The sequence below is a fragment of the Crassostrea angulata genome, chromosome 10 (assembly GCF_025612915.1).
Source record: "Crassostrea angulata isolate pt1a10 chromosome 10, ASM2561291v2, whole genome shotgun sequence".
In the NCBI taxonomy this organism is placed as follows: Eukaryota; Metazoa; Mollusca; class Bivalvia; order Ostreida; family Ostreidae; genus Magallana; species Magallana angulata.
Window position 1 is genome coordinate 12,353,887 of NC_069120.1, and position 27,206 is coordinate 12,381,092.

Below are 27,206 nucleotides of genomic sequence, written 5' to 3' on the forward strand. Positions count from 1 at the left end.
AAAAAATCTTTCTGTATTTTGATCAAGAGTTAGATAAAAATTCTTATTTAATGATATAAATTAACTGACACCTGTGTCAGAGCCACTCAGAAAGAGAGTGTTTTCAGTGAGCACAGGTCATTTGGTTTCATAAAATGCCTTCAAGGAATTACCTTTTGGAGTTGTCTACTTTGGCAGGAAGGGAGGTCACTGGACCCTAAACTTAACTGAAACAAGCAGATATTCATGAAGATAATGTCCATGCACGTATCAAGAAGGGGAGGGGGTAGGAGATATCAAACCATATATTAATGTATTAAAGTTACCTAAAACTGAACTCTGGCAAAAAAAAATTTACAATTTATTTTTGTCATAGTCATTTGGCTTAAGTTCTCTAGTTTTGATATTCATTAATGCAAGATTGCTCTCTTTTGAATCTAATATTTAATTATTTTTTTTTTAAAGAAGAACAATATTATCGATACAAATGTAAGTACATGTATGTACATTCACATTGTGCGCAATGAATGATACATGCCGAAGAATATTTCTGATGACATAATCATATTATCATACCTCGATATGATTATTCTATATAACGCGACATCTGTTTGGTTCAAGACAATCACGTGCCAGGGCAATAAAACTTTTGTATTTCCCTGTCATTGTCATATTTTTCATCATATCCCCCCCCCCCCTCGAATTTTCATGCTTCTGAAAATCCCGAGGATGAGCATACGGTGTAATTAAATGATTAATTCTGTTGAAAATCGTTTTAAATCGGGTTTTTTTATATAAGAAAACTGTCATATAAAGAAACTGGTAAACATTAAATACGTTATTGCTTATAATAGAATTGAAGACGATTAGAAACCGATGTATTCTAAATTAACACGTCCTTCGGTCTTTGCCTTCAGGAAATGTGATTTTTCATGGTGGAATAACCTTCATATTTCCCTCATGTATACATGTATAAGTTAAGTGTTGTCTTGACAGATTAAAAAAGACTCCTCTTGAACTATGCTAGCTTATTTTAACTGACTTCTACATTTTTAGAAAGATCAGTGATGCATACATACTCTCTCTCTCTCTCTCTCTCTCTCTCTCTCTCTCTCTCTCTCTCTCTCTCTCTCTCTCTCTCTCCAGAAGACTCACACTACTCTTAAACATTATGTCCAGACAAATAAATAAAACGCGTGTTTTCTGTTTATTGATTGAGCGAGGAGTTCTTACTGTCATATTTCATCCTGATCTTTTGCGGTAAAGAAAAGCCATATGTCATCATCAGAGAGAAACAACAAATATGTTTTCACTGTATTTGAGTTTGTTAAATAAGGGCTGGTCTAAGCAAAATCAGAATTTCGAAGTGGAACAAAATTATTTCCAACTTTCCAATCCGGGTTTTTTATTCTATGTTGTAATGGCGACCACGTTGCTTACATAAACATTTATTGGAATCTAGGGAAATTCATCGCAGAATTTTAAAGTTAAAGGAGATAATTAGAAAACCTATGTGCGTTCTTATTTGTTGTTTTTCCCCCCAATCAATTCCAAGTTTTACATATATACAGATGACCGTTTGGGTTTTAAGTATCTAAGTACGTCTTATTTTTAGCTGTGTTTTGAAAGCTGAACATTATTAAATCATAGCAATAATGTTATTGAATGCGTGTCGTTTCTTTATAGCCAATAAGCTGGAAATGATATTATGAATGGTTTTTTCTCAAAAGTCGTGACAGAAGATTGAGTAACATAAATCAATAGTAAGAATTTTCGGCACAAGCAAGCAGGATAAGGGAGCAGGGTATTCGATTGCAGACGACACGAATTGGACTTTGAAGGGCAAAGGGGACACGACGTTTATAAAAATCTAATACGTGTTATACGCTAGCATTGTCCTTCTGACCGACGTATATTATATTTAGTCCAATGCATATTTTTGTTGTTAAGATTAAAATGTGTCAGAAGGACAGTATCATCCTTGCTTTCCAACTCGAGGTGTCCTTTTTTGTACCCATAGTAATCTTCTTGGACGGGATGTTTGTCGTGGTTTTTTTCTGATTGACCCGTGTATGCTTGACAATGAGCTACCGTTCATACAAAGCCGAATGTCGTTACATTTGTATCTCAGATATGAATCAAGGTGCGAGCTTTGTGAGCTTTAGACGTGTTCGAAACATGGATTCTCTTAACCCCTCAAAGTTATCGCTAGATCTAATAGAAATCGAGTATTTCTTTGATACTGGCACATAAGCAACAGCGTCCATTTCATTATGGCTATGTAAGTGATATTCGGTTTTATCTGGACTTCCACATATACACACTAAAAAAAAGTCCTTCGACTATAATAGTTATAGTAAAATATTTTTTTTTTCATTAGGAAAAATCGTTAAAATTTCTCTTAAAGAAAAAAATCCATGAATTATGATAATTACAGTACAAGGATTTTTTTTAATTAAGAAAAAAATGAAGATTATCGTATCATTGGTACTATATTCTGAAAAAAAAGATTTCATTGCGCCGAAGAAAAGTCTGTGTCAAGGTGATGATATTTCTTTCACACAAAAAGATTTTTTTCCTTTAAGAGATATAAGATTGTCACGGAGACATATAAGTATTAACGATCTCCGATCCTCAGCAATGTTCAGTAACTCTAAATTATCAGGAATTTTTATAAAGACGAAATAAATTAGGTTAAGCATAAGTCAACCAGTGCGTTGAAAAATTCGTCGTAATGTTAATATTACGATGAATTTTTCAACGTACTTGTTGGCTAAGTGGTTGCATGGAGACCTACATGTACTAGACAGAGGTAAAACGGGTCCGAGTCACCGATGCATCTATATTTTTTTTACTTATTAGATCTCAAACTTGTATATTTATTCTAAAATTGCAATAACTTCGTAAAATGCATGGGTACATGTACCATCGGTATTTTTTTCTTTATATGAATTTCTGTTCATTTATGAAGTTTTAAGGATAGATAAAATTTGTATGATGAAAAAAATACTTTGAGGCTGAGGATGAGAAAACCTTAAGTAAAACCCTCTTCACAATTGGCGCACGAGCACTTGACAACACTCTGCGATCGGAATTTTTTGGCTTCGCACGAGTTATCGCATACGTTGCACGAGCTCTCGCATTCGTTGCATGCGTTTTTGTTGTCACATCAAATCTCCTCAAAATAGTGGACATGCACACTATTCATCTTAATTATTGCAATGCAACGCACCAACATTAGTTCAAACGTTTTACAACGTTTTGTGTACTTGCAAGAGCTAAGATAATTTGCAGCTTTTTATGTGTGTGATGTGTGACCATGAGACTGTTGCTCAGCGTGTCTCATGTTATCTTGTAACGTTTTACTGGGGGTTTTTTTCTTCAAGATATCAGTTTTAGTTTTCTTGCTTTGCCACTAGTATATAGCCCCTTTCACAACTGCCGCACAAGCAGAAGCGAAGAACTATTCATGCGACCGAAACAATTAGATATGGTTCGTAAACTATTGCCAAAATAATCGCATATAAAAAAAGTTCTCGTATGAAACTCGCACAATTCGAAGCGACCGTTGTGTGACGTAAACGCATTGAATCTTGCGATATATCTTGCGTCTATATGCGACTGTTTTACAATGGAAGCGAGTGTTTTAAGATAATGCGGTAGGATCGCACGAAAGACCAGATGATCGGACGATTGAAGGCGCTCCAATGCGAGTGGTCCGATCATGCGTTTCATCTTATGAATGCTCGTACGAGTCAAAGGGGGTATCTATACCGCCCGTTTCCGACGACGACATAGTAGACATAGCTGAATGCAAGAGAAGATACCGCCCAAGAAGATAACAAAAACAACAGCCAAAATCGAGTTCAATTGTGGCGTGAAACAAATATGCTTCTACACATGTATAACCGAACTATTTGCCAAGTATTGTTTTCGCTCCTTTCGCTCTTTTTGTCAGTTAGCGGATAAAGATTTGACGAATACCAATGTCTCACATTGTCCCTTTTTTACCACAGCATTGTTTGGGCGAATTCAAGAAGAGGTAAAACCGTAAATGGAAGTGAAAATATCACGGGGCGAAAATAACCCTTTATCCAATACTGAGTATATAATAGTGGCAAAGCATGGAAACTGAAAAAGATAAATCTTGCAATGATGATAGATGATAAAATGTTGCAATATTAAATGAGAAACATTGAGCAACAGCCCAATGGTCCCACAACACACGCTTTAAAAGCGGAGATTTATCTTACGATCTTAAAAAAATCGTGCATCACTCTTGCGATTACACAAAACGTTCGTACTAATGTTCGTGAGTTGCATTGCAATAATTAAGATTGCAGTCGGTCGCGTCTGAATAGTGTGCATGTCCACTAATTTGAGGAGACTTGATGCGACCATAAAAACGCATGCCACGAATGCGAAAGCCCTTGCAACGTATGTGATAGCTCGCAAAGTGTTGTAAAGTGCTCGTGCGCCAATTGTGAAAGGGGCTTATGCTGATAAAATGAGACTCTGAATTCGCCAAGTCTTAATCCACTTACTGAAAAAAGTGCGAAGTGAGCGATAATAAAACGAGGGCAAACAGCTCCCTTATACAGTATACACTGTGTGAGCATATCTGTTTCAAACCCAATTGACTTTGATTTTGGCTGTTTCTTTTGTCATCTTCTTGAGCGGCATCTTCTCTTGCGTTTATTCATTTCTACGGAGAGCGTCGGAAACGGGCGGTATAGATACCCCCTTTGACTCGTACGAGCATCTGTACGATAAAACGCTTGATCGGACGAGTCCCGCTCGTCCTGTCGCATTGGCGCACGTTCAATCGACCAATCCCTTTATCTTACAACACTCACTTTCATTGTACAAGAGTCGCATAAAGAAGCAAGACAAACTCAATGCGTTTACATCGCACAACGGTCGCTCAGAATCGTGCGAGTTTCGTACGAGTACTTTTTGATATGCGATTATTTTGGCAACAATTTACAAACCATATCTATTTTTTTCAGTCGAACGAATAGTGGTATGTTGTCGCTTCTGCTCGTACGCCAATTGTGAAAGGGGCTTAAAAGAGATGACTCTTCACATTACGTGTATACAGAAAGCGATATCATACAAAGCGTAAGAGCGCTTTTAGGGGGGGGGGGTGCTATTTCTGATCTAAAGAGATATCTCTTGCTGAAAAAGACATCTTTTGTAGACCAGAAAGAAAATCCCTAGTACAACGGCCTCCTGTTCAAATGACAAAATTCTATTGGTATTAACAGTGAATTGAGTTGATTGATTTCATTCGTTTAAACATACTTGTGTAAAACGAGAAGAGTGAAAAGCGCCTTTGTCGGGGCTTATTGGGGATCTGTGACAGATTCAAGTGTTCCAGCTGGTAAGTGCTTACGTCGTATTTAAACCGATGAACGAACGGTAGGATATTTTTTTCTGTTTGCCGAAAAAAACAGTCGGCTGACAAAAAAAATTGTTCGATACCTTGCCTTAACATTGATACTTCATAGAACGATTAGCTTTGGCGACGATAACGTTTCCAAGTCGGTCGATTGTCGCCCGATCGAGTGTCGAGGTCGAACGTTGTTATATGAGTCGGCGACAATCGGTAGACTGTCGACCAATAACCCTTAGACCAAAAATCGACAAAATCACACTTTTGTGTTCAATATCATAGTTCAGAATATGTGTTATTGAAGACCTATATATGGTGGAAGAAAAAGCTCAAATGAACATGCACTTGTACTTTAGGCATCCAATATATGAAGGCGAAAGAAATTCCTCAAGACATCTTGGCCAAACAAAAATTAATAATTTCTTTTTACATTTTTATAGTAAATTTCCACCAATCCCAAGACTAGAGATTTGATATGACTGTTATTTTATTTTTTAAAAATTGCAGACGGTGTTCTTCTAGGTTTCAATCATTTTTGTAGAAACATGATATAATAGGAGTTCTGTGGTAATTTATATGTTGTACATTTCACTTGTTGTTTTTTTTTCGTCTTTGTTTCCGGAAAAGAAGTTTTGATGACGTTGAAAATGTCTTATTGCGATGTTCTTGACATTGGAACTGAAAGTGTTAAATGGAATTCTATTTTTTAAAGCCAATCGGTGGGAAACTCTACATGGTTTGATTGTATCTCGAGTCGTAATATCATATTGTATTACAAAACCCGGTAGCAAAATTAGCAAAACGATGCCATTGATGAGGACTGGGAATATAAGGTTTCAGACATTGTAAGGTATCAGACATCGTTTGTCGGTCTCATACATTGTAAATCGGTCAGTGAGTAACAGACCAACCTTTTTTTTATTATTATAAGATACATCTTTCTTCAGAGAGAAAAAAATGTCATGTTTTTTATGTACGGGGAATCAGAAGATATCATAAAATCATAAATAGATATTTAAACTGAAAATAGTACAGAATTGTTAATTAACTAATTATGCCCTCCCCCCTTTCGAAGAAGGAAGGGCATATTGCTTTGCTTCTGTCCGTCTGTCGGTCGGTAGGTCCACCAACAGTTCCCGTTCATTTTCGAAACAGAGGTTGTGCGTACTAAAATGAAATTTAGTATATGGGTTTATCATAAGAATATCTAGGTTAATTTTGATTTTGGGTACAATCAAAGAATTTTTAAAAGAGTTATACTCCTTGGACTTAGAAATCTTTCAATTATTTGCAGTTTCCGTTCATTTTCTTCGCAGAAGTGTCCGGGAGGAGGGGGGCATAAGTATTTCACAAACATCTCGTTTGATAGTTTGATTTAGTTTTACAGTCAGAAAAGTATACTTTTTTTCAAACTTGTGGATGAAAAGGACGGAGATTGACCTCGCTAGACTTCATACATTTAGACCCTGTCTTATACATGTACATGTGCACATACGTACAAAAAGATGAAGTAGATTATTATTGTATAGGTCTCCTTTATTCTGGTTTCATTGTCTCCTGATTTCATTTTTAGACGGGGTCACGTGGCCCCGTCTATTGGTTTACTGTCAGCCAAAGTCTCAAACCGGAAAGCACGCGTAGAACACATGAATTGAGTCTACGCGTAAGAAAATAGTGCAGAAAGTTTTCATGCATTTCAGTAAATATGTATTATAAAAACACGCATTGAATCTTTTTAAGTCCTCTGTGTATAAACAAAATTCTATTTAGAAAATAAACAAATAGTTTTATTGATCAAAATATTCTTGCTCGGGTTCAAATGTTGAATGAGTTACGTAACTGAATGCACAGCGCCGTTGACGATTCAGTTGGTGTACGAGCTCATTAATCAATAGAAGAGTTTGATGGTGGAATCGAAATTAAAGTTCCCAAATGCAATGTGCCAGTTTTGAAAAGTTGGGAATTTTATTTTGACAATCTACCAAACTTCATGCGCAAGCCGAAGTTAAAATCGGGACGGGTTATACACAGATGTTTTAAAAATTAAATAGGTGTTTTATTGGCTTCCAGTCTACATGCGGTATGACTGCTGTTCGTCTCTGAAGGAATTTTGTACAAAGAAAATAAAAACAAGTCTGAATTTGCCTTCTCGTTCGTTGGCTCTTTAGTTGATTAAACTGATTTTAAATTCTAAACAATGCATTGTAAGCAAAATCTATAATAGATTATACACTGTACATTTTGGAAGACTAAAACATCATATAATACATGTACATTCAATCTTATCGATTGAAGAACCAAGTTAAATGTTAATGTTCATGTTTTTCGGCTTAGTTGGAATCAGGCTTGGGGTGAATTACATTGTAAAATAATGCCTTACATTACCATTACTTCATGAATTAAGGCATTAAATTACCATTACCATTACTTAATTTTCTTGAAGTAATGCATTACATTACCATTACATGAGTAAAGTAATGCATTACCATAACTTTGTGAAAAGTCAAAAAGTTTTAAAAAAGTAATTTTAAAAACTAAATAAAGAGTTTTTGTAAATATTTCATAAATAAAACATGCTTAAAATATTTACAGGTTCAAGTTCATGTTTACTATCAGGTTCAAATTTAATGACTTATACAAGATTGCTGTTGCACTTGTAGTTCTCAAAGTAAGGTTGGTCCCGTAACATTTTCACGCTAATGGCGGAGTTGACAATTTCTGTTATGTCTCTGATTTTCGGAGTATGATATTTAATGAAAGGAATGGATGTGTCGTAATTCGTGTAGGTGATGCACGAGTTTACACATAAAGTGGCGAACGGATTTATTTTTGCCTATTAATTTTGCATGAATCGCAAATGAAGAAAATCGTGTCAGATAAGTCGGTCGTAAAAATCAAAATGGCGACCGTGAAAAATCTGTTTATTGTCAAAGTTCTTGGAATCTTATTGTAAAAAAAATATTTCTAAGGTCAGGTACCTGTGTTTGTTATTGGTATACAAATGTTCACTTTGTTTGTTAATTCAGCAGTTTTAGAGTTTTCGGGGTTTTCATCAAACTTTTATTACGGATACCGTCCGACTTGTGGATTTTCCTTTGGATCACAAAATTGAATAAATCTAATGATTAAAATTATCTACTTTGATATAGTTGTTTGATTTTCCCGGTTAGTAGTAATTTTTGAAAAATTTCCTTGGGGTCTTTTTTTACATAACATACCGATGTGTCAATTTTCTACAATTATGAAGGCCGGGATTGAGTAAGATTTAGACAAAGTATCACAAAATTGCAAAAACAAAAGCCGAATTAAGATAGATTGTAAAAACTAATTCAAACTCAAATTTTAAAAGCATATTCGAGGAAATCCAGGACAATAACAAATTCAAACTTTCAAGACCCCGTCTTTCAGTACTCTCAGGACTTTGATTTATTTTTCTGCTGTATTCTTATTTCATATTTTGATAATATTTTCTCCTGATTTTCATTTCTCTCCTGTATTCTAATTTCATTTCTATACTTTATTTTGATTTTATATCTCTCATGTACACTGAAACCATTTTCTCCTGATTTCATTTCTATGCTGCATTCTGATTTCATTTTCTCTTGTACAATTTGTTGTATTCTCAAATTTAATTTCTATGCTGCATTCTGATTTTATTTTCTCCTTGTTTCATACCTAAGCTGCATTCTGATTTCATTTTCTCCTGATTTCATGTAGTTTGATTCATTTCTCTCCAGAATTTGAGATTTATTCCTGTATTCTGATTTCATTTTTCTACCATTCTGTGACGGAATCAGGTGTTCGGACTGTTAAACAGCGCTGCTAATCATCTGCCTTGGGCGCCAGATAATAATGGCTATACAAGTTTGCTTAATGAGTGATCATGAAGAGCAAAACAGTTCGGGTTGAGTTGTAATTTGTTTATTATGCTTTATCAATGTGATTAGCGACGCTATCATGTATTGATAGTTTTAGCCGCTAACTCTTCGAGCGCTGAGCAGAGCAGTAAGAAGACTCGCTCGCATCACTTCACCGTTATTTCCCGAGATCGGCTTCGAGAAGAAAGTTTAAAGAAAAAAAATCTATCACTTCAAATGCTTTAGTCTTTATGACAGGTTTCCGTGATGTATTGCCATTGATTCCAGCCAGTCGTCTCTTTATTTTTAATTCATCATGGAGAATTTCACCGATACTGACGAGGAGCTGTTGAGATTTTTTGAGGAGTACAAGAATTCCCTGTACACTTATGACCACCCGGAAAAAATTGCCCTCATTTCAATGTATGTGATTATATTCGTATTGGCCCTGGTGGGGAATTCCCTTATTCTACTTATGGTGTGCTTAAAAAGAAGTACCCGGAAAAACATCACAAATTTCTTCCTCGTCAATTTAGCAGTGGCGGATCTATTGGGTGAGTACTTTTAAACAAATTGTTTTGATCTATTTAGTGGGTACTTTTAAATAAATTGTTTTGGAAATTACTCTCAGCGTTAAATTCAAATAGATATTCTAATTCTATATTTTCAAGACGTTCGTTAATTGTTAAATGATAAAATGCATATATTCTAGTGTTATAGAAAAAGTGATTTAATGGATGTAAAAAATCAAGACATTAGATATCTCATAACAAAAACGCAGCAAAGACCCATCTCCTTTATTCGCCTTCAGAATCAATCGTCCAGGAGTATGTATATTGGTATCACTTTTCACTCGTCGCGAGGAATATTATTAACTTAATTAGGTTTATCACTGTATGCAGTTTTCGTTGAGGATGATTAAATAATGTGATTTTCCCCCCACACATTGTATATTGATTACATATCTTTCCTAAATTACCGTAGTTTTATATGACTTGTAGATTTTCCTATGCAAATTTCATGTACGAATATTAAAAATTTCAGAAGGTTTTGAAACAATTGAATATTCCTTTATTCTCCAGTAAAATCGCCTTGATATCTGGACAGCTATATAAGATGTATCGATTCTTATTGAGATATATTAAATGATGCTAAGAAATATCAGGTAGGTTTGTATCGAGCAGATTATATACACTGAAAAGCTTGTCCGTTGTAAAATTCCAGAAGATTCTGCACTTCTTACCAGTTAGAGGACGAAAATGTGCTATAAGCATTCACCTCAAAAACATCTCGAGGAACCTCTCTCGACAATATACATTTTTGATTCTGTTGCTGCCCAAACATCATTTCTCTAAATTAATTATTCATATATACAAGTAGTGGAAAGAAATTGCGGGATAAGTTATCTGTTTATTGGTATCGTTATTGAGTTAATCATTAATCCGTTCCTTACACTCATCGTAATGGCATCGAGACATGCATGGAATATCTGCTACCGTCAACCTGATACAATTAGCGATCGTAAAACCCATGTCCCTATTGAAATAGAAGCACATCGTAATGTAGAAGTTATTATGAATTGCAAGAAAGGGCTATTCGATGCATTCTGCCATCGGAAGCACATTTTTACAAAGGGAATTGGATTTACTAGTTGTAAGAAATCATATTTTTTTCTGGAGTGGTGTATGGACAAAGAAGGAAATACTTTGATGACGTTTGCACGCAGATTATTGGATTAAAAACATTCTGAAAAGCCCGGGAAGAGAAATCAGCTTCAATAAAACAAGACTTGGCTAAAAGCAAATCATACATCTATACATAAGCTATACCTATATATCTATACTTAAACGTACTTACAACTGTTGGAGGCGAAAATGATTGAAATATGTTTCCACATTACCGAGACGATAACAAAATTAATTTATAATTTTTCCAAAATTGAAAGAGTGCCCTGGTCGCAATCTCTTACTTTTGATACATATCTGTTTGTTTCCTAACCGAATCATTGCCCTTCTTAATACTTCAGTCGTGACTTTAACCCCCTTTGATAGTTCTCAATGCAATTCTCAATTTCACACCATCAGTAAAAGCTTACATCAGTAAACAGCAACCGTTTAAAAAATATTTAAAAATGTATTTTGTATACGCTTTAAAACTCACCAACTGAACAGACATTTGACAAAGTCTCCAGAGGAATAGTTGTCATGATGTGGGGGTGAATGGTAAAAAAAAAACCAAACATGGCATTTATTCCTTATATTTACTTTTTTATCTGATTATATAATGATTTTATATTATTATAAACATGTTATTGAAAATATTGACATTAACTAATTTTTATGTACATCCAAATTTGACCAGTGCCTCAACACGATAAAATTTAAGTCGATTGATGGTTGAAATCATTTCATACCTCGTACCAAACATCGGACTATCGCAAAACCTTTAAGGGCCACGGGAAACGTCGATATATATCTTGTTACTTATATTGCAAACACGACGTGACCAAAAATAACGCGTGATTGGTATCACAAGAGTCTGTCTGATCAACATGCGACAAAGCTCGGCGACTTTTTATGCTGAAAAGGATGTTGTGGTTCTCCCGGTTTTTTCTGGTTTGTTTCTTTTGGTTGTCTTCTGTGAGGTGTCAATTTTCTTTATGAGAAAGGACAATCTTTGTCGCGCCAATACTTCATTACAATATGGTGATTCCCACAGGTTTTGTCACCGAATCATCGTCTAGTTCTTATAGCAAAGTCGAACGTGTTTCTAAGTTGAACAATTTGATGCCTCAAGCATCAGTTACACGATAACAGTTTGGCATGTTCACGGAATGGTTCGCAATCAAGTCATGACAACGGATGACCAATTTTTTTTCGTCAGTTGTTGAGAATAACCAAGGCTGTTGTCAATCAATTTGTGAACTTTAATCCTAGAAAGATAAGAGAGCTAATGATATTCTTTGGAATTTCTCGATTAATCCTTCACGTAAAACAAAAACCATTTTAAAATGTTAGAGATTATGAGCAAATAGTTCTTATAATTGACAACGCCATTTCATAAGTGTTACGTATTTCACACATGGAAATCCCGTGACGATGAATTGAAAGCTTATTAGTTTTTATTTACATGCATTTAAAACTTAAATCAGTTCATTTCTTTCATTTTAAAACAGAGTATTATTTTCCCGAATAAAATGTATTTCAACAAAATGGATATCATGCCGTTCTCTTATTGACAAAGGAATTTATGATGACCAACGATTAATGATAAATACCATTTTCTTCTATGCTTTACCGATAAAAGATTTTTTGGTTACCTTTAAAGATATATGCATGTATCTATATTTATTTTTGAACGGGATATTTTATATAAACCCGTATAATATTCATAGAATACAGCCACGCAGCTACTAGATATACAATACTAGCAGCACTTGGTCAGTAAACTCTATGCAGGCCAAGCGAAGGCATCGGTACTCAGTTTGTTGTTTTCTTCTTCATGCTATCGGTCATGTCGATTCAGGAACAGTTAAACAGAAAGATATTAAAAAACAACCACTGTTAATTACAAAGAAACATCTTTCAAATGGAAAAAATGTTTATTGCTCCATCTTTCTCTGTTGGTCTTCTGGTACCCTTTTTTGCAGAATTGTCACGTGTTTGTGTCGTTAGTCTTTTCATGATCTTTATGTGTGTGTTTGTCTGGTTCCTTTAATTGTCTAGTCGGTAATGTTGATGTATCTACATTCATAAATATCTTAAAAGGTCCTAGACTCTTACAGCAACTCTTATCTCTACACTGATTTTGGTATATTAACACGTTTGTTTTGATGTCCTTGATTGTCTGATCGACCAGACGCCAATATTTGGTCACTTATGCATAGTTTTAATGGATCTAGTTTACGTAAAACCTTGACCCGGGTTGACCTTTGACGAGAGGATACTGACCCTCAGGCATCTGATTATTAAAACAGTCGTTTACTGGGTGTATCATTAAAGAAATATGCTTTGAATAGTCTGTCATTCATTCTCTGCCAATGATGCTAATTTTCATTCTTAGCAACAGTTATTAGCAGGGAAACATTCTCTTTTCATAAAAAGAAACAAAAAAGCTGCGTGTTTCTCCAAACGTTTTGATATTCTAGCTTCTTGCTATCTTTTTCCATATCGTAAATTCTAAAGGATCCAAACAAATGGAAAATGCATTTCGGAAACCTTCGAAATGGAGACACGTGATGTATTATGCATCGGTAACTGAAGCTGTACGGGAAACATAACAGGACTTGTGTCAATCAAGGGTCAGAAACTCATAAAAAAAAAAGAAAACACTCAATATAGTAGTCAGACCAATGATCGATAGCCTACGGACATCAGCAGATGGTTTCTTTTTATGAAGACCACCACTCGTAAATATTTTGTCTCTTGCAAACGACGGAACTTGATATCAGCATGAAAAAAATTACGATTTGTTGAGAGTATTTGTTAATGATATGGTGAACAGTAGAATCTGTGTTCTTTAACCGGTTTACCTTAAACACCCCCGGGTCCGGATGCTGGGACGTGTGTATGAATGCTAAACAGGAGCCAGGTCCCCTGAAGTCAAGTAGTAGTAGGCAAACATTCGATTAAGGCTCCTACCAAAGGTCGTAGGCCTTAGGGTGAGGACGATGTTTATATGCGCAGTCTGAAAGTGATAAGGAAAATAATGTTTAATGGGTATTCATGGAAATCATGATCGATGATTATTACGAGTTGGAATTTCTTGTTTCTTTTTTTTTCTTGCTTTGGTTTTCAATACTGTTTTTGAAGACAATGTATTTTTACGACACAAAAAGAACATGACAAAGTAAGCGGATTAAGTTCCTATAGTGGAATAAAAACTAAAATAGAAAATTAGGAGCTATATTATATCTTATATTTCTTTTAAAAATCTATTTTCATGCAGTAATATACTAGTATATATCAAATATATACATTTCACGCTTTGATAAGTTGAGTATCTGATTTTATTTATGCAAACTAATATCTTCATAGCAGTAGTACCAAATCTTCACTTAACTTTATTTTTAAACATTTCTAATCTTTTTATAAATGTAATAGCATTACGTAAATTAAAACAATATATACTGAATACTGAATAGTGTTAATGTTTTTTACCCTATATAGATTGTTGTTGATAGACTGACTTAAGAACAAACTCTAGAAACGAGCGCAGTCTTAAAATACCGACCTTTATAGCTGGGGTTCAATGACAACAAAAACATTCCAATTATTTAGTTTTCTTCGTGTCTGTTGAAAAAGACCCCATCTATTGTAATATACATGTAATCAGAATTTTTTATTTTGCGTGCTTTCACTCTTAAAAAACTCTAGCTGTGACGATAATCAAATTAACCCCAAAGTCGGTATTGGAGAGAAAATATCTCCTAAAATGTTTCAAACGAAGAAGTTGGGTGAATAACATGCCTTAATTGGCCATTGCTTTAATGATGTTGTTTACTCAGGGTTTGAGTTGTCAAATTCGAATAGTTAAAACGTTTAATGTCATGAGTAAAATTTGTTATAAACACAAAAAGTATTTATGAAATGAATTACTATTGACATAACATTCGATATCTTTACTATATTATGAAATGAGGCTCAAACAAAAATAGACCTAGAGCAAATCAGAGGAAATCTAGCTAAATTTTTCAGATTTTGTTTTCGCTAAAACATTTTGGTAGTACTTTAAAATCAAAAGTCAAGATTTTATGTTAGCCAATATAATTTTGCATATTTTTGGTTGGTTTTTATCTTACTTATTCATTATATATTATGATTGTATGGCACGCGATGCAAAAATGTTGAAAAATGCTTAAAAAAGATAAAAATCACTATATCTCTAAAAATTTTGGTCACTGACCTAATGCAAATTTTATGCCAGCAGAAGAAGGTCAAAAGAAGTACATATGGAGATTAATACTGTACATGTTTTAGTATTATCATAATTCAGTTGTCCACCGTCGGAGTTGAAGGCTTGGTCACTGATGGGCTTTTACCACAGTTTACTGCCATTTCACGAATGCTTAAAGTAATATAAGACTTTATTGATGAACAACTTGAGTAAATACTGTTTTCATTGCGTTTGGGTTTCGTTGTAAAAGTTGTAATTCTCCTCATACATTTCCACACGGAATTTGTAATCTGTCAAATCTAGACCAAAAATGCCGATAGTAAACGCCAATGTTTTCTGTATATTTCTGATCGCCCTCAATCCCCGATCTCTTGTGGGATAGGCAGCGTTCTGCTTGAATAAGAACGATTCCATTTTTGCGTGAAATCTGACTGTAAATTTAATTAGACGCATTGATCTACACGGGTGTTGGTTGTTGATTTGCAAAAAGACATTGACTGTCCTTAAAGTCCTATTGACGGTTTACGCAACATCAACCATCACTGTGTTATAGCCAGGCTTGGGGCGAATTACATTGTAAAGTAATGCATTACATTACCATTACTTCATGAATTTGGGCATTAAATTACCATTACCATTACTTGATTTTCTTGAAGTAATGCATTACATTACCATTACATGAGTAAAGTAATGCATTACCATTACCATTACTTTGTTTTTAAAAAGTAAAGCTCATAAAGAGTTTTTGCAAATGTTTCAAATATAAAACACTCTTTAACATATCTACAGGTTCATGCTCAGTATCAGGTTCAAATTCAATGACTATACAAGAGTCATTCTTTATTTGCTCAATACATATAATCATCTTGTGGCATTATGAACAACATATTACATAAGTAAAATTATATTTATAGACATTTGGCATGATACAATGTAGGATACGAAATAGAGACACAGAATTACATGCATAACAAAAAACAATTTAATTTACGGAATAATGTTGCGGTTATAAAAAGCTTAATAGAGATATTTATTTTCCCAGATTACACAAATCTTTATAATTTTGGACACTTAATTGTATTAATTCATAAACAGATGGTTTTCCCAGTTATATTTCTTAAGATACTGTATTTGAATCGTATTTCTTTCTACTGAGGACACTTTAAGACATAAGATTGATGTTGCACTTCATGATCAAAGTTTCAAAAGGGTTCATCTTTTAACTGCATCCTGTTAGTTTGAAAATCTTCCCAGCTATACTAAATAAATGTTTTACAGGAGCAGTCGAAGCTTCCCATAGGTTGGACTGAAAAGTACTGTTTGACAATCTTTATCTTAGGATATGAATCTTGTATTTTCTATCAGTCTAAACTAATGTACAGTGTACTTAATATACAAGAAAGAGTGAAAGAGAAAGTATAAGTAAGTAAAATTATTTTTTTTTAATGGGTAATAATATTGGAAGTGATATTGATTTTCATCATGGATGGACAGTGCATTCATTTTGCTTTTAAAGGTGCATGTCTGTCTCCTATTCTATTGGGACATAGCGAAGGGAAGGGGATTGGGGTGTTTAGCACTTCTTATAACAATAGATTGTTTTGATACTTAGATTATCCTGGGGGCATAGTGTGTTGTTGACACATTTCATATTGAAGTGCAAACTAATAGGAGTAAATTGTTTGAATAATTAAAAACTCTTAATAACAACACTCTTAAAAATGTTATAATGAAATTGTGCTGTTATATTTAGTAATATTAACAATTCAAAAATGAATTTTTAAAAATCTTTTTTAATAATACAATTAAAACATTTTTATCTCAAGAATTATTTCTTTCTTCTTAAAAAAATAAATTTAGTCAAATTCAACTATTCATTTATTCATCACGTTTTTTAAAGTGAACATGCATAAATGAGCAATGTAATGCAAAGTAATGCCATGTAATGCCAGCATTACACTAGATTTTGGAAAGTAATGAATTACATTACCATTACTTGTAATGCTAATTTTGTGGCATTACACATTACTAGCATTACTTTGAAAACATGTAATGCATTGCAATGCATTACCATTACATTTAGCATTACCCCAAGTCTGGTTATAGCACTTTGTGTTATTCCAAAACAACATCTATTATGATTTAATCTCTGAAGAAGAGTAGCTATGTTGGAATTATGTTTGTCTCTTCATGTACCAATGCATTTCAACATCAAGTACAGCGTATGAAAGATCCACTCCACAGACGATACACGCTCACTGCTTTTTCTATTATTTACGCTGGAATGAGTATTGGAGTTCTTGGTATAGCTGTTGTGTATCTTAACTTTCATACAGAATTGATATGGTTCCATAGATTGTGAACAAAGACAACAAGCAGCAAAAATCAAACAAGATGTTTTTGCAAAAATAATTTTGATATTATACATGTAGTTCATTAAAATGGTCATGAATTGAATAATCTTCAAAAGTGTAATTAAATTTTGATCAGTATCGACCTTAACAGTACGACACATGTATAAAAAGCTAATGTACAATGTGTATAAATAACTGACACAAGTCAACATGTATGGCTTGTACTCTAGATTTTTTGACTGTATGTATCTGGCTTTCCTGGACCAGAAAACGATGATTGGGCATAAAGGTTCCATTTGCCGTGTAATTATTGACTTGCCCACCCGCTGAATCAATACTCCATATACCACTCAGGTACAATGTAACTCCTCGGTACAAGGACACGGATCATGACTTGTGTTTTTTTGTTTTGCCGTCTTACGCCGTCTTAGAGAAATCTATGTCCTGCTGAAATTAATCCATCTTGAGGACGATTCTGATCGACCCTCGCTGTGACAGATCTAGATCAATGGTACAGAAGTACCGGTAGAATCGCAATACTGTTAAAACGAGTGAAGTCTTTGACTTTTAAATGGAGGTTACTCCGTAGTTCTTTTGTCGGTGTATAACTAATTAAGTTTACACAAGGGTCAGTTAATGAAATAAGACTTCATTTTTTCCGAGTAAATTCTCTCGCTTTTCCCCTACAAAAAGCTCTGCTTTCTTTGCCTTCATCGGTCACATGTAGAAAGGATAAGTTTCTTTCTATACTAGTAATTGCAATGATTAAATTGTCAAAAGTTACGAGAAGATGGGGGAACAAGATAGCGCAAATTCCTATTTGGTTTAGTCGTAAAATACCATTTTCAAACTAAATATACTTGATAATGTTATAATACAAGTTTAAAAAGGCCCAATCGTTAACTATATTAAGTTTTAAATATTTTAACAAACGATAAGAAAAAAAATCTAAAGTTTTGGTGGTATCGAACCCACAACCTAAAAACTCGAATTCTATAATGGTATCTTATGTCTGGTGCTCTAACCACTGAGCCATTTCAGTCACAGAAAACTCCATTGGAAAATGCTATATTCGAATACAACCACGAATTTACGGACTTGTATTATTTTTCTAAATGGTTCAATTGTTGCGATACAAAATGACATTTTTTAAGTATAGTGGGTCATCTCTCCGCGTTTTCGTTGTTTGATATCGGTTTGATTTTCTTTAAACCTTATACAGACTATGGAGCTCAGACCCACTCTATAAAAGAAAAGGCATTGAAGTTCTAAAAATGATACTATTTGGAGGTTTTGACACGCATACACCAGTTTAAATCAACCTATTCCAAATATTTAACATATTTAAGGGTTATAAATCGATGTAATGGTAAATATACATTATTTTCAATTATTAAGAAAGAAATTATGAGATTTGTTGATATTTTAATTTTATAGTATCTTATCTATCCTCATAAAGGCAGTTTACACGCCTTATTCACCCATCTTCATTATTAAGAGGTACATCGTCTTTACCCATTATTTCGCCTCAACTAATCCGGTTTTGTTTGGGACATATAGAAAATAGCTAATATGCAAAAAAAAAAAGTTGGATGACTATAAGAACCCCTTAAACCAAAGAAATACAATGAAGATTATGCTCTACAGGTAGTGTAGCAACCGTTTACATTGAATTTTAAATATTTGTTTAACGTGGTCTTCGTACTAAAAATTAGACAATTATATCAATTAGTGACTTTTCTAATACAACCAAATATATAGCCACCTAAATTGAAAAGGCATCCAATTAAAGTGTTCTATGCGCGGCCTAGTAGTAACGCGTAAGTCGTTTTGATTTTGCGGTCGCTGGGTCGATTCCATCAAGTAGTTTTTTTTCTTTTCAGCATTAGAAGAATAGCGATTTTCAATTACATATATTTACATTTACTTTCTTTCCCTCTATTAAATTGCATTGATTTATTTGAGTGATATTTACGCATAACACAGAAGACCCAATCACCAAATCTGGTGCGTATGAATACAGTCTTCCTTTAGTATTTCTCGAAGAACATGACTCACTCTCCTCGCGACTTCAAGCCAGATCACGACCTGATATTATACTTACGCTGATAAATACTTCTTGATGTAAACATATTTATACAGTAAAATGAATTCAATTGATTTATTTATTAGAATACCAAAAGTAAATTCATCAAATTACAGAATGAACAAAAAAATTCTCTCTTAAGTTATCAAATCTCTGTGCACTATTTTTGTCAGCATGATTCGGCTGTTCCAATGGCTCTTCCGTTTATTGCACATTACTCGTTGAGTAAGGCAGAGATTTAAAAAAATAAATCATGTTTTCGGAAAGATAATTAATGTCAAAAAACGTAAATATACAATGTAAGCATTGAATCATCATTTTTGAAAGATGTGGTCTCATAACTGCAACGGTGTGTGCAAACAAATGTTCATAACGCGCTAGCGCGCGTTATTCAATTTGTATGCACACACCGTTGCAGTTATGAGACCACATCTTTCAAAAAACAATGATTCAATGCTTAAGTATCTAATCTGCTGGGTTTTTTTTTATTTCTCTTGTTTATTAATTCTAAGAATGAGCACACCCAATATAAACTTATCTGTTCAATAACACTATACTCTATTTATACTTAATTCATTTTATTTTGCTGGAATTATCAAGGTCCAGAATATCAACTGTCTTTATAGACGCAGTTTTATATATATATTTATTTCTCACGTTTCCTTCAAATTAGTGGTTACAGACACCATTATTAAATAGGGTACCTAGGTATTGCGACAGTTACCTATATCTATTTTAGTAACATGTACTTTCCGTTCAAAACACAGGTGTAGGCGAAATGATGGGAAAATGCGCATACCTCTTTGTAAATTTAAAGTTTGCATAGTTATGTGAACAGTTTCTTCCTACATTGTTGGTTAATTAAATTAGTTTTTTTTAATAATAAAAAACACGTTGGTAAAGTTATTGCTGAAGAATGTCAGAAAACACTAAAATCTTCAGAAAAATAAACGATAAGATTGATTCATCTTTCGGACGATATTGTTTTTATCTAAAAATACCCAAGGTAGTCATACATATATAAAAGATATTATGAGCTTTTTAAGAGTTTGACCAAGGGCCATAAAAAAGGCTTTATATTAAATTTTTCCTTTTCAAAACTCTATGACGCAAACGTCTTTTTTTTTTTATTATGGAACGTGGGGATTAGACAGCGTCGATTTATGGTTGACTTAGTATCCTAATGTACATCATCTGATTGATCAAAGCTAACTCCCATGTATAGAGAGTTCTCTCCTTGTAGATGACCTCTCTTGAATTAACTATCATTTTCTTATAGTTCTAGTGAGATAACGAGGGTCCTCTTAATTTTGATAAATATTCTTCATTGTGTAGCAATATCAACCTATCGTACGTAAAAACTGTCAGTTCTTCACTTCTAGTCATATTACTTTAAAGAAACATTTTTTTTAATTCATAGTTCTAGTGAGATAACGAGGGTCCTCTTAATTTTGATAAATATCCTTCATTGTGTAGCAATATCAACCTATCGTACGTAAAAACTGTCAGTTCTTCACTTCAAGTCATATTACTTTAAAGAAACATTTTTTTTAATTCATACATTTATGTCAATGTTCAGTTTTAAATGATGGTAAAATGATGATCTATTCAATATGACTGCAGGCGGTTAAGGCTTCATTTCATCATTCGTATCAAAAACACCATCAACTATCATGTACTCAAAAATGTGTATTATTCACGTTGTTCAACATCCCCTCAAAATATTTTTTTTCGCTGAGTTTCCCTAGGTAATATATCCCCTTCGTCAAAAGAGGTGTTCATTTGTTCCCAATATCTTCAGTTGTATATATTCTAAATTAAAAAAGCCTTATTGAAATAAACAAAATCATTAAACATCTATATTGTCAGTTTCGTTGTTAATCAATAAATCGTTACCAGATTACTATGCAAATAATTTTTGAAATACTGACTTTAAATACTATTTACACCCTGTATTATATTTCTGTACAGATTTGAGATGAGGGTTTTTTGGGGGGATGAATGATGATATTGCTTTAAAAAAATTGGGATGAACCAAGCAAAAACAGCCGTCGTTTTGCTATGTACAGGTCATTAAAGGAGGAAAATGAATGGTTGAAACCTCTTTGTACAGAACTCCCTTGATGTCAGAGCTCAGGTGTGTGCGTAGAGTTTATTGAGTACACTTTTCTCTAGGTTGAATAAAAACTAATCATTCACAAAGAAGATGAAGATGAAAAACAAACGCGAATTTCTAATTAATTTTCGTCGAATTGTAATGTCACAAGTCAGCAATTATGAGAGCAAGTAGCAATTGATGAGGATCAAATATCAAGCTCAAGGTGATGGAATTTTTTCGATTCAAAAATGTCAAAACAATTTTTTCGAGTGCGTTGGCACCTAATAAAACTAACAATAGCGTATGAGTTGCCATGAAGATTTCCAGTGATTTTATACAGGGTTTTTTTCTGCAATAGTCTTCTACTGAAATGTTTACCTTTTACCGTGTTTTGGCTCTTGCGTACTATTATGGAGCAAATACAAACATGTATTTCAATAACAGTTATTTATTAGAAATGTTTTGGCGTCTTTTAAATTTTTAGATTTTATTAAGCTCAGTAAATACTGTTGAAACTAAAACTGAAAAGCACAAAAATTCTTCAGCAAAACTATTCAATCTCTTTAAACAAGAAAATTTACAAAGAATGCAAGAATAAATACAAAACTCAAAGCACTGCTCATCTATTATTTTAATGGAGTGTATTTTATGAGTCACAAATGTCCCGAACACTCGGGAAAAAACAAACAAAATCAGGAACATTCAAGAACTTCGTTTTCTATAACACAAGACATACATATAAATTAGGGCACTAATAAAATAATCTCGACATACCACGACGAAAACGATTTTTCCCAAAACTGTTAACATAAGTGCGCAGTTTGTAACGTGAACGGTTGCTTTGCCAGCGTGCTCGGTAATTTCTAATTATTTTTTAACCAAAATAGACTAAATGGCTTGATTATATGTTTAATTTTTAACACAGTTTATATTTATAGTAGCCGGTTTTGTAATTGTTTCATTATTTGGCAGATCCTTTCATGAACGTTTTAAACTTCAACCATCTATAGGCTGTATCATTCAGACTGTTACATGAAGCAAGAACAACTGTTCAAGTTTTATATTCCAAGAGACAAATATCTCATAGGTTATACATGTGAACAATGGGTGTATATAAACATATGAAATACAGTAAGTTAGCAACATACGAAGTGTACATAATCAAATTTGATTATTCCCATTAAGAGAATTCGATGCTTGTTTGCATAATATGGATATTTCCCTAAATTACACCGTTCTTTAGTATTAGAAGTAGATAGTAACTGTGTGACTTTATAGGCGCTTGGTTTTCGGGAATAGTATTCTTAAATATACTTTTCTCTTAAACTACGAAATGATGGACAAATAAGTAAAAGATGGAATTCATTTTCAATCTTATTTAAGTTAAAATAGTAACATTTTCGACACTCACGTGTTATAAATCATCATACCTCCCTGTTTCAATCTTTAATTCATGTGAATACATACTGATACTCTGTAATTTGTTAGGGCCTGTATAGAACTTTCACATCAAATCATAAGTAAAGCCCGGAACTCCTCGGCTATTAACGAAGCAATCTCTCCTTTCCATGAATCCACGAGTGCGCACAATTACCACCCAAGTTAATGATGAAAAGAAGCCGTACAATTATTAAGCGTTTAGTCGTGTAATATCGCAATGCTTTGAGAAAATGGTATCATAGTCAAATATTCGCTGGTTGCTTGAAATATTTGTTAAAATGTTTAAATTTCTTGCAAGTTTTGCATTATACTTCCATTTTGCCTGTTTTGTTATTGAATCGTGTGTTACATTCGCTTTTGATATTTAGAGTGAAGTTCTCAAATGAAAAAAGTTTACCCTTCATTCATGAATCACGAGAGAATGGAATGCGATTCTAGAATTCATCAAAGCTAGCATTTAGAGGAAAAAACATGTTGGTCAATGAATTGATTTTGGATCGCTAGGCTGTGATTAATGACTTTGCGGTTAATCCCAAAGTCGGTATAAGGAAGGTCGTTTTGATTAGTACAAAATTAGGCGTCAGTTTCAGAGAGTAAAACTATGGAATAATCAGACACCACGGAAGATGAAAGAAACAATAAAAGGAGTTTTTACTCAATGAGAGATGGACGAATAAATGTTAAGTACCAGATGGCTTTCAAAAAAAATTGCGTTTGCTTGTCTGAAGTTTAGTGAAATTACTTTTAATTGAAATACAACTGTGAAATGAAAGTTCTGTGTTTGGTGTTAGGGGCAATTAGTTTAAGTGTTTTCTCTGTAAATAAGTGGGTGTCAGAAAAGGGTTTTCAACGCTGTCATTCAAGACATTCACAGCAATAACAACAGCCGTCAAAAATGATTGGCAAAACATTAGAGACAAAAAAGTGGTATATTCTAACTACCAAAATTCTCCAAGGCAAAGCTAAACATGCCATGATGTACACGCATTTTTCAGACGTGCATATCTATTGTACGATAACATTGCTTTTTTAAGATACGTAAAGCTACTTTAAACCTTTTATTTTTCAGTGACACTGGTGTGCATACCCTTAACAGTAGGGAGGCATGTCTACACTCCGTGGATGTATGGAGAGTTCCTTTGCAAAGCCATGGATTTTGTGCAAGGTGCCATTTTAATTCCCTTTGCACTTTCTGACGGTAGCAGTACTGTGGAATCATTAAATTTCGTGGTGGCTCAATTTTCGTGGAATTCGTGGGTACCTCTCATCCACGAATTAACATCCTCCACGAATTTATAAATTAGGGTAATATAGGCCTAGTCATATTTCCTTTGTAGGTTTTAGAGAATACACGAAATTACGTCCCCACGAACCAATAAAATTTAAGCAATCCACGAAAATTGGCCCCCACGAAATTTAATGATTCCACAGTATTGTATGCGTCGGGTTCTCATAATTACAGCAAAGTATTAATTAAGCCCTTACTAAACCAGGAAAAACAGTTAAACTGTTCGATAATGCAAAACGAACAACTAATGATGAACTTATTATGCTTATGTTTCTCCCGTGTTTGTAGGTGTATACGTGGAAGGCAGTGTGTTGACCATTGTATGTATGAGTGCAGAACGATACTTAGCCATCAGACACCCTATCAAAGCCAGAGTCTTCTGCAACGCCTCAAAAGTCAAACAGGCAGTCGTGGTCACGTGGGTGACGTCCATAATTGTTATGTGTCCGTTGGTGATGTACAAGAGACTCAAGGACCTTCCGTCTGAACTGGACATAACGTCAATCCAATACTGCATAGAGACCTGGCCATCGAAACAGGACCAGATGATCTATAATATCTTCCTGTTGTTCATCATTTACATTATTCCCGGGCTAGTAGTTATGGTGCTTTATTCACTGATCGGTTTCAGTCTCTGTCGTAAAGACGACCGCTTGCAGCGCTCCAACTCAATGGTGAACGGTCAATACGACGATCGCGTCATGGTCAACAGACGGCGCTTGGCGCGTCTCCTTATCATTCTCTCTGTGCTTTTTGCACTCAGCTGGATGCCGTACTTTCTATTGAGTTTATTCCTGTACTTAGACTTAAGTGTGGAGAGTCAGCAGATAATGAATCAAATTTACCCCTTTGCGCTGCTCTTGGGACATTCCAATTGCGCCCAGAATCCAATATTGTATAGCTTCATGCATAAAGGATTTCATAAGTTTACATCGCAAATATTTCGCTGTCGATGTGATAAAGTAAACGAGGGACGACTTGTAAGTAGTATTTGTAAGATCTCTGCTATTAGCAATAGCTTCTACATTTCCCCTCCACAAAGCCACTGTAAATTGAAAACCAAATGGGAATTCCGTAATTTTTATAAGTGTATACAACATTCAGATATCAATGTGTCCGCGTACAGCTGTCATCTTAAATGCGATCTAAATCCCCTGCCATTGTTCAAATATATAGCGAAACGATTCTAATTTGTTTTGCAGGGAAGTTTTCCCAGCAAAACCTGGCAATTATTTTCACAGATACAATTTTATTTTTTTTCTAACTATCCCTCGAATTAATTCTTAAATGACATCGTCAATCAGATTGAATAGAATTCCCATTTGGACTGGACATCTTTTTTCTGAGTGTTTTGGGGATATAATAGGAGATAACGGAAAGAAATAAATCATTCATTTTCTTGTTTTTCTCAGAGATATGGTGCTTCGTATTCCTCATCAAGAGAAAATGGAAACAGAACTTCAAGTCGATCCAAACGACACATGACGACCGGTGACGTCATCGCAATGTACGACTATGACCAAGCAAGCGTGAAGTCAAGACTTATACCGAGAACAAATATACGATAGTTTCATAAAATGGACATGAAGGGAAATAAAAATATTTACGTTTGTAGTCTTTTGTTTTTGTTTGTTTCTTTTAATTGGATACTTTTTATTTAATCATGATTTTCATCTTTATAGAACGTTTATATCATCATGTCATAGTAACAACAGAAAATTAAATTAAACTCTGGTTTATTTAAAACAAAAAAAAGGCGGAATAAAGTCTGTCTGTTTAAGAAAGGATTCGCATGCATCAAGCAGTTTATTTGCCAATGAAATGGACCACTTAGAAACATTCAAGTATTCAAAACACTTCCAGGAAACATGAGTCCCACCAAAAATTGATTAAAAATGAATAATCTTATCTCAAACGTAATATTGACCTAATTCTTTTTTTTATAAATATATTTATTCAATAATACATCGTATATATATGAAACAAAACAGAAGGCAATACCTGGTCAGAGGCTTTCGTGCAACATACAATCCAGAACTATATTTTTATTACAATTTTTTTTCGAAAAAATTACATTTACAAGTAAATTCAGGCTTTCATACGAGAAAAGGGGCTAATTAGTACAAAAATTCATAATATGTCACAAAGAGGACACTGATATACGTTGTAAATTACCTTGTACTGACCATACCCCACCCTTTGTTTCATAAAAGAATGATAAGTATTCAAATTCAATCTTCAGAAGAATTGAATTAAATATTGAAAGTTCAACTTTAGCCTGAAAAAATAATTTTTTATTTCAGATTTACAGTTTTGTGTGACACGCGTTATCATTTGATATTCAACGATATACCAACTTTACAGAATACACAAATCCATTAATCGGAGACATGTATCAATGATATACAATTTTTATTTTCTTTCAAAGATTCGGATGCTGTGATAAGTTAACAGCCGAATGATCACCGCTGTCTTGGCATTAGGTTTGGTTGAATCCCATAGGCGTCGGAACCGCGGGGGCTAGGGGGGGCTTAGCCCCCCCACTTTTTTTTGCAAAGTTATACCTAACCATTAGAAACATAGCATGATAGAGGGTTCAGCCCCCCCCACTTTTTCTCGCAGGAAAGACTATTGTTCCTAAATTTACCTTGAAAGATTGAGAGGTTAGATTCAGAAGCATACTAGCCCCCCCCCCCTCCATGGATTAGGAATTTCATGATTTTGAGGAAAAAAATTTTGGTAAGTAAATTTTTTTTTTGGAAGTATAGGTATACCCCCCCCCCCCCCCCCCCCCCCCCCACGGATTAGGTTTTC

General features: G+C 34.1%; 1 protein-coding gene across 2 annotated transcripts; it reads left to right on the forward strand.

Annotated features, from left to right (window-relative positions):
• Nucleotides 1-9,165: 9,165 nt before the first annotated feature.
• Nucleotides 9,166-26,006, forward strand: LOC128168035 (gastrin/cholecystokinin type B receptor-like). Of its 2 annotated transcripts, XM_052834106.1 has the most exons (4): nt 9,176-9,785; nt 24,174-24,269; nt 24,681-25,372; nt 25,805-26,006. In XM_052834106.1, the coding sequence occupies exons 1-4, from the start codon at nt 9,548-9,550 to the stop codon at nt 25,958-25,960; spliced, it is 1,182 nt and encodes a 393-aa protein (XP_052690066.1). In that variant the 5' UTR covers nt 9,176-9,547; the 3' UTR covers nt 25,961-26,006. The 2 variants fall into 2 exon arrangements, with proteins under 2 accessions (XP_052690065.1, XP_052690066.1); XM_052834105.1 differs by lacking the exon at nt 25,805-26,006 and having other exon boundaries at nt 9,166-9,785; nt 24,681-25,783.
• The last annotated feature ends 1,200 nt before the right edge of the window (nt 26,007-27,206 follow it).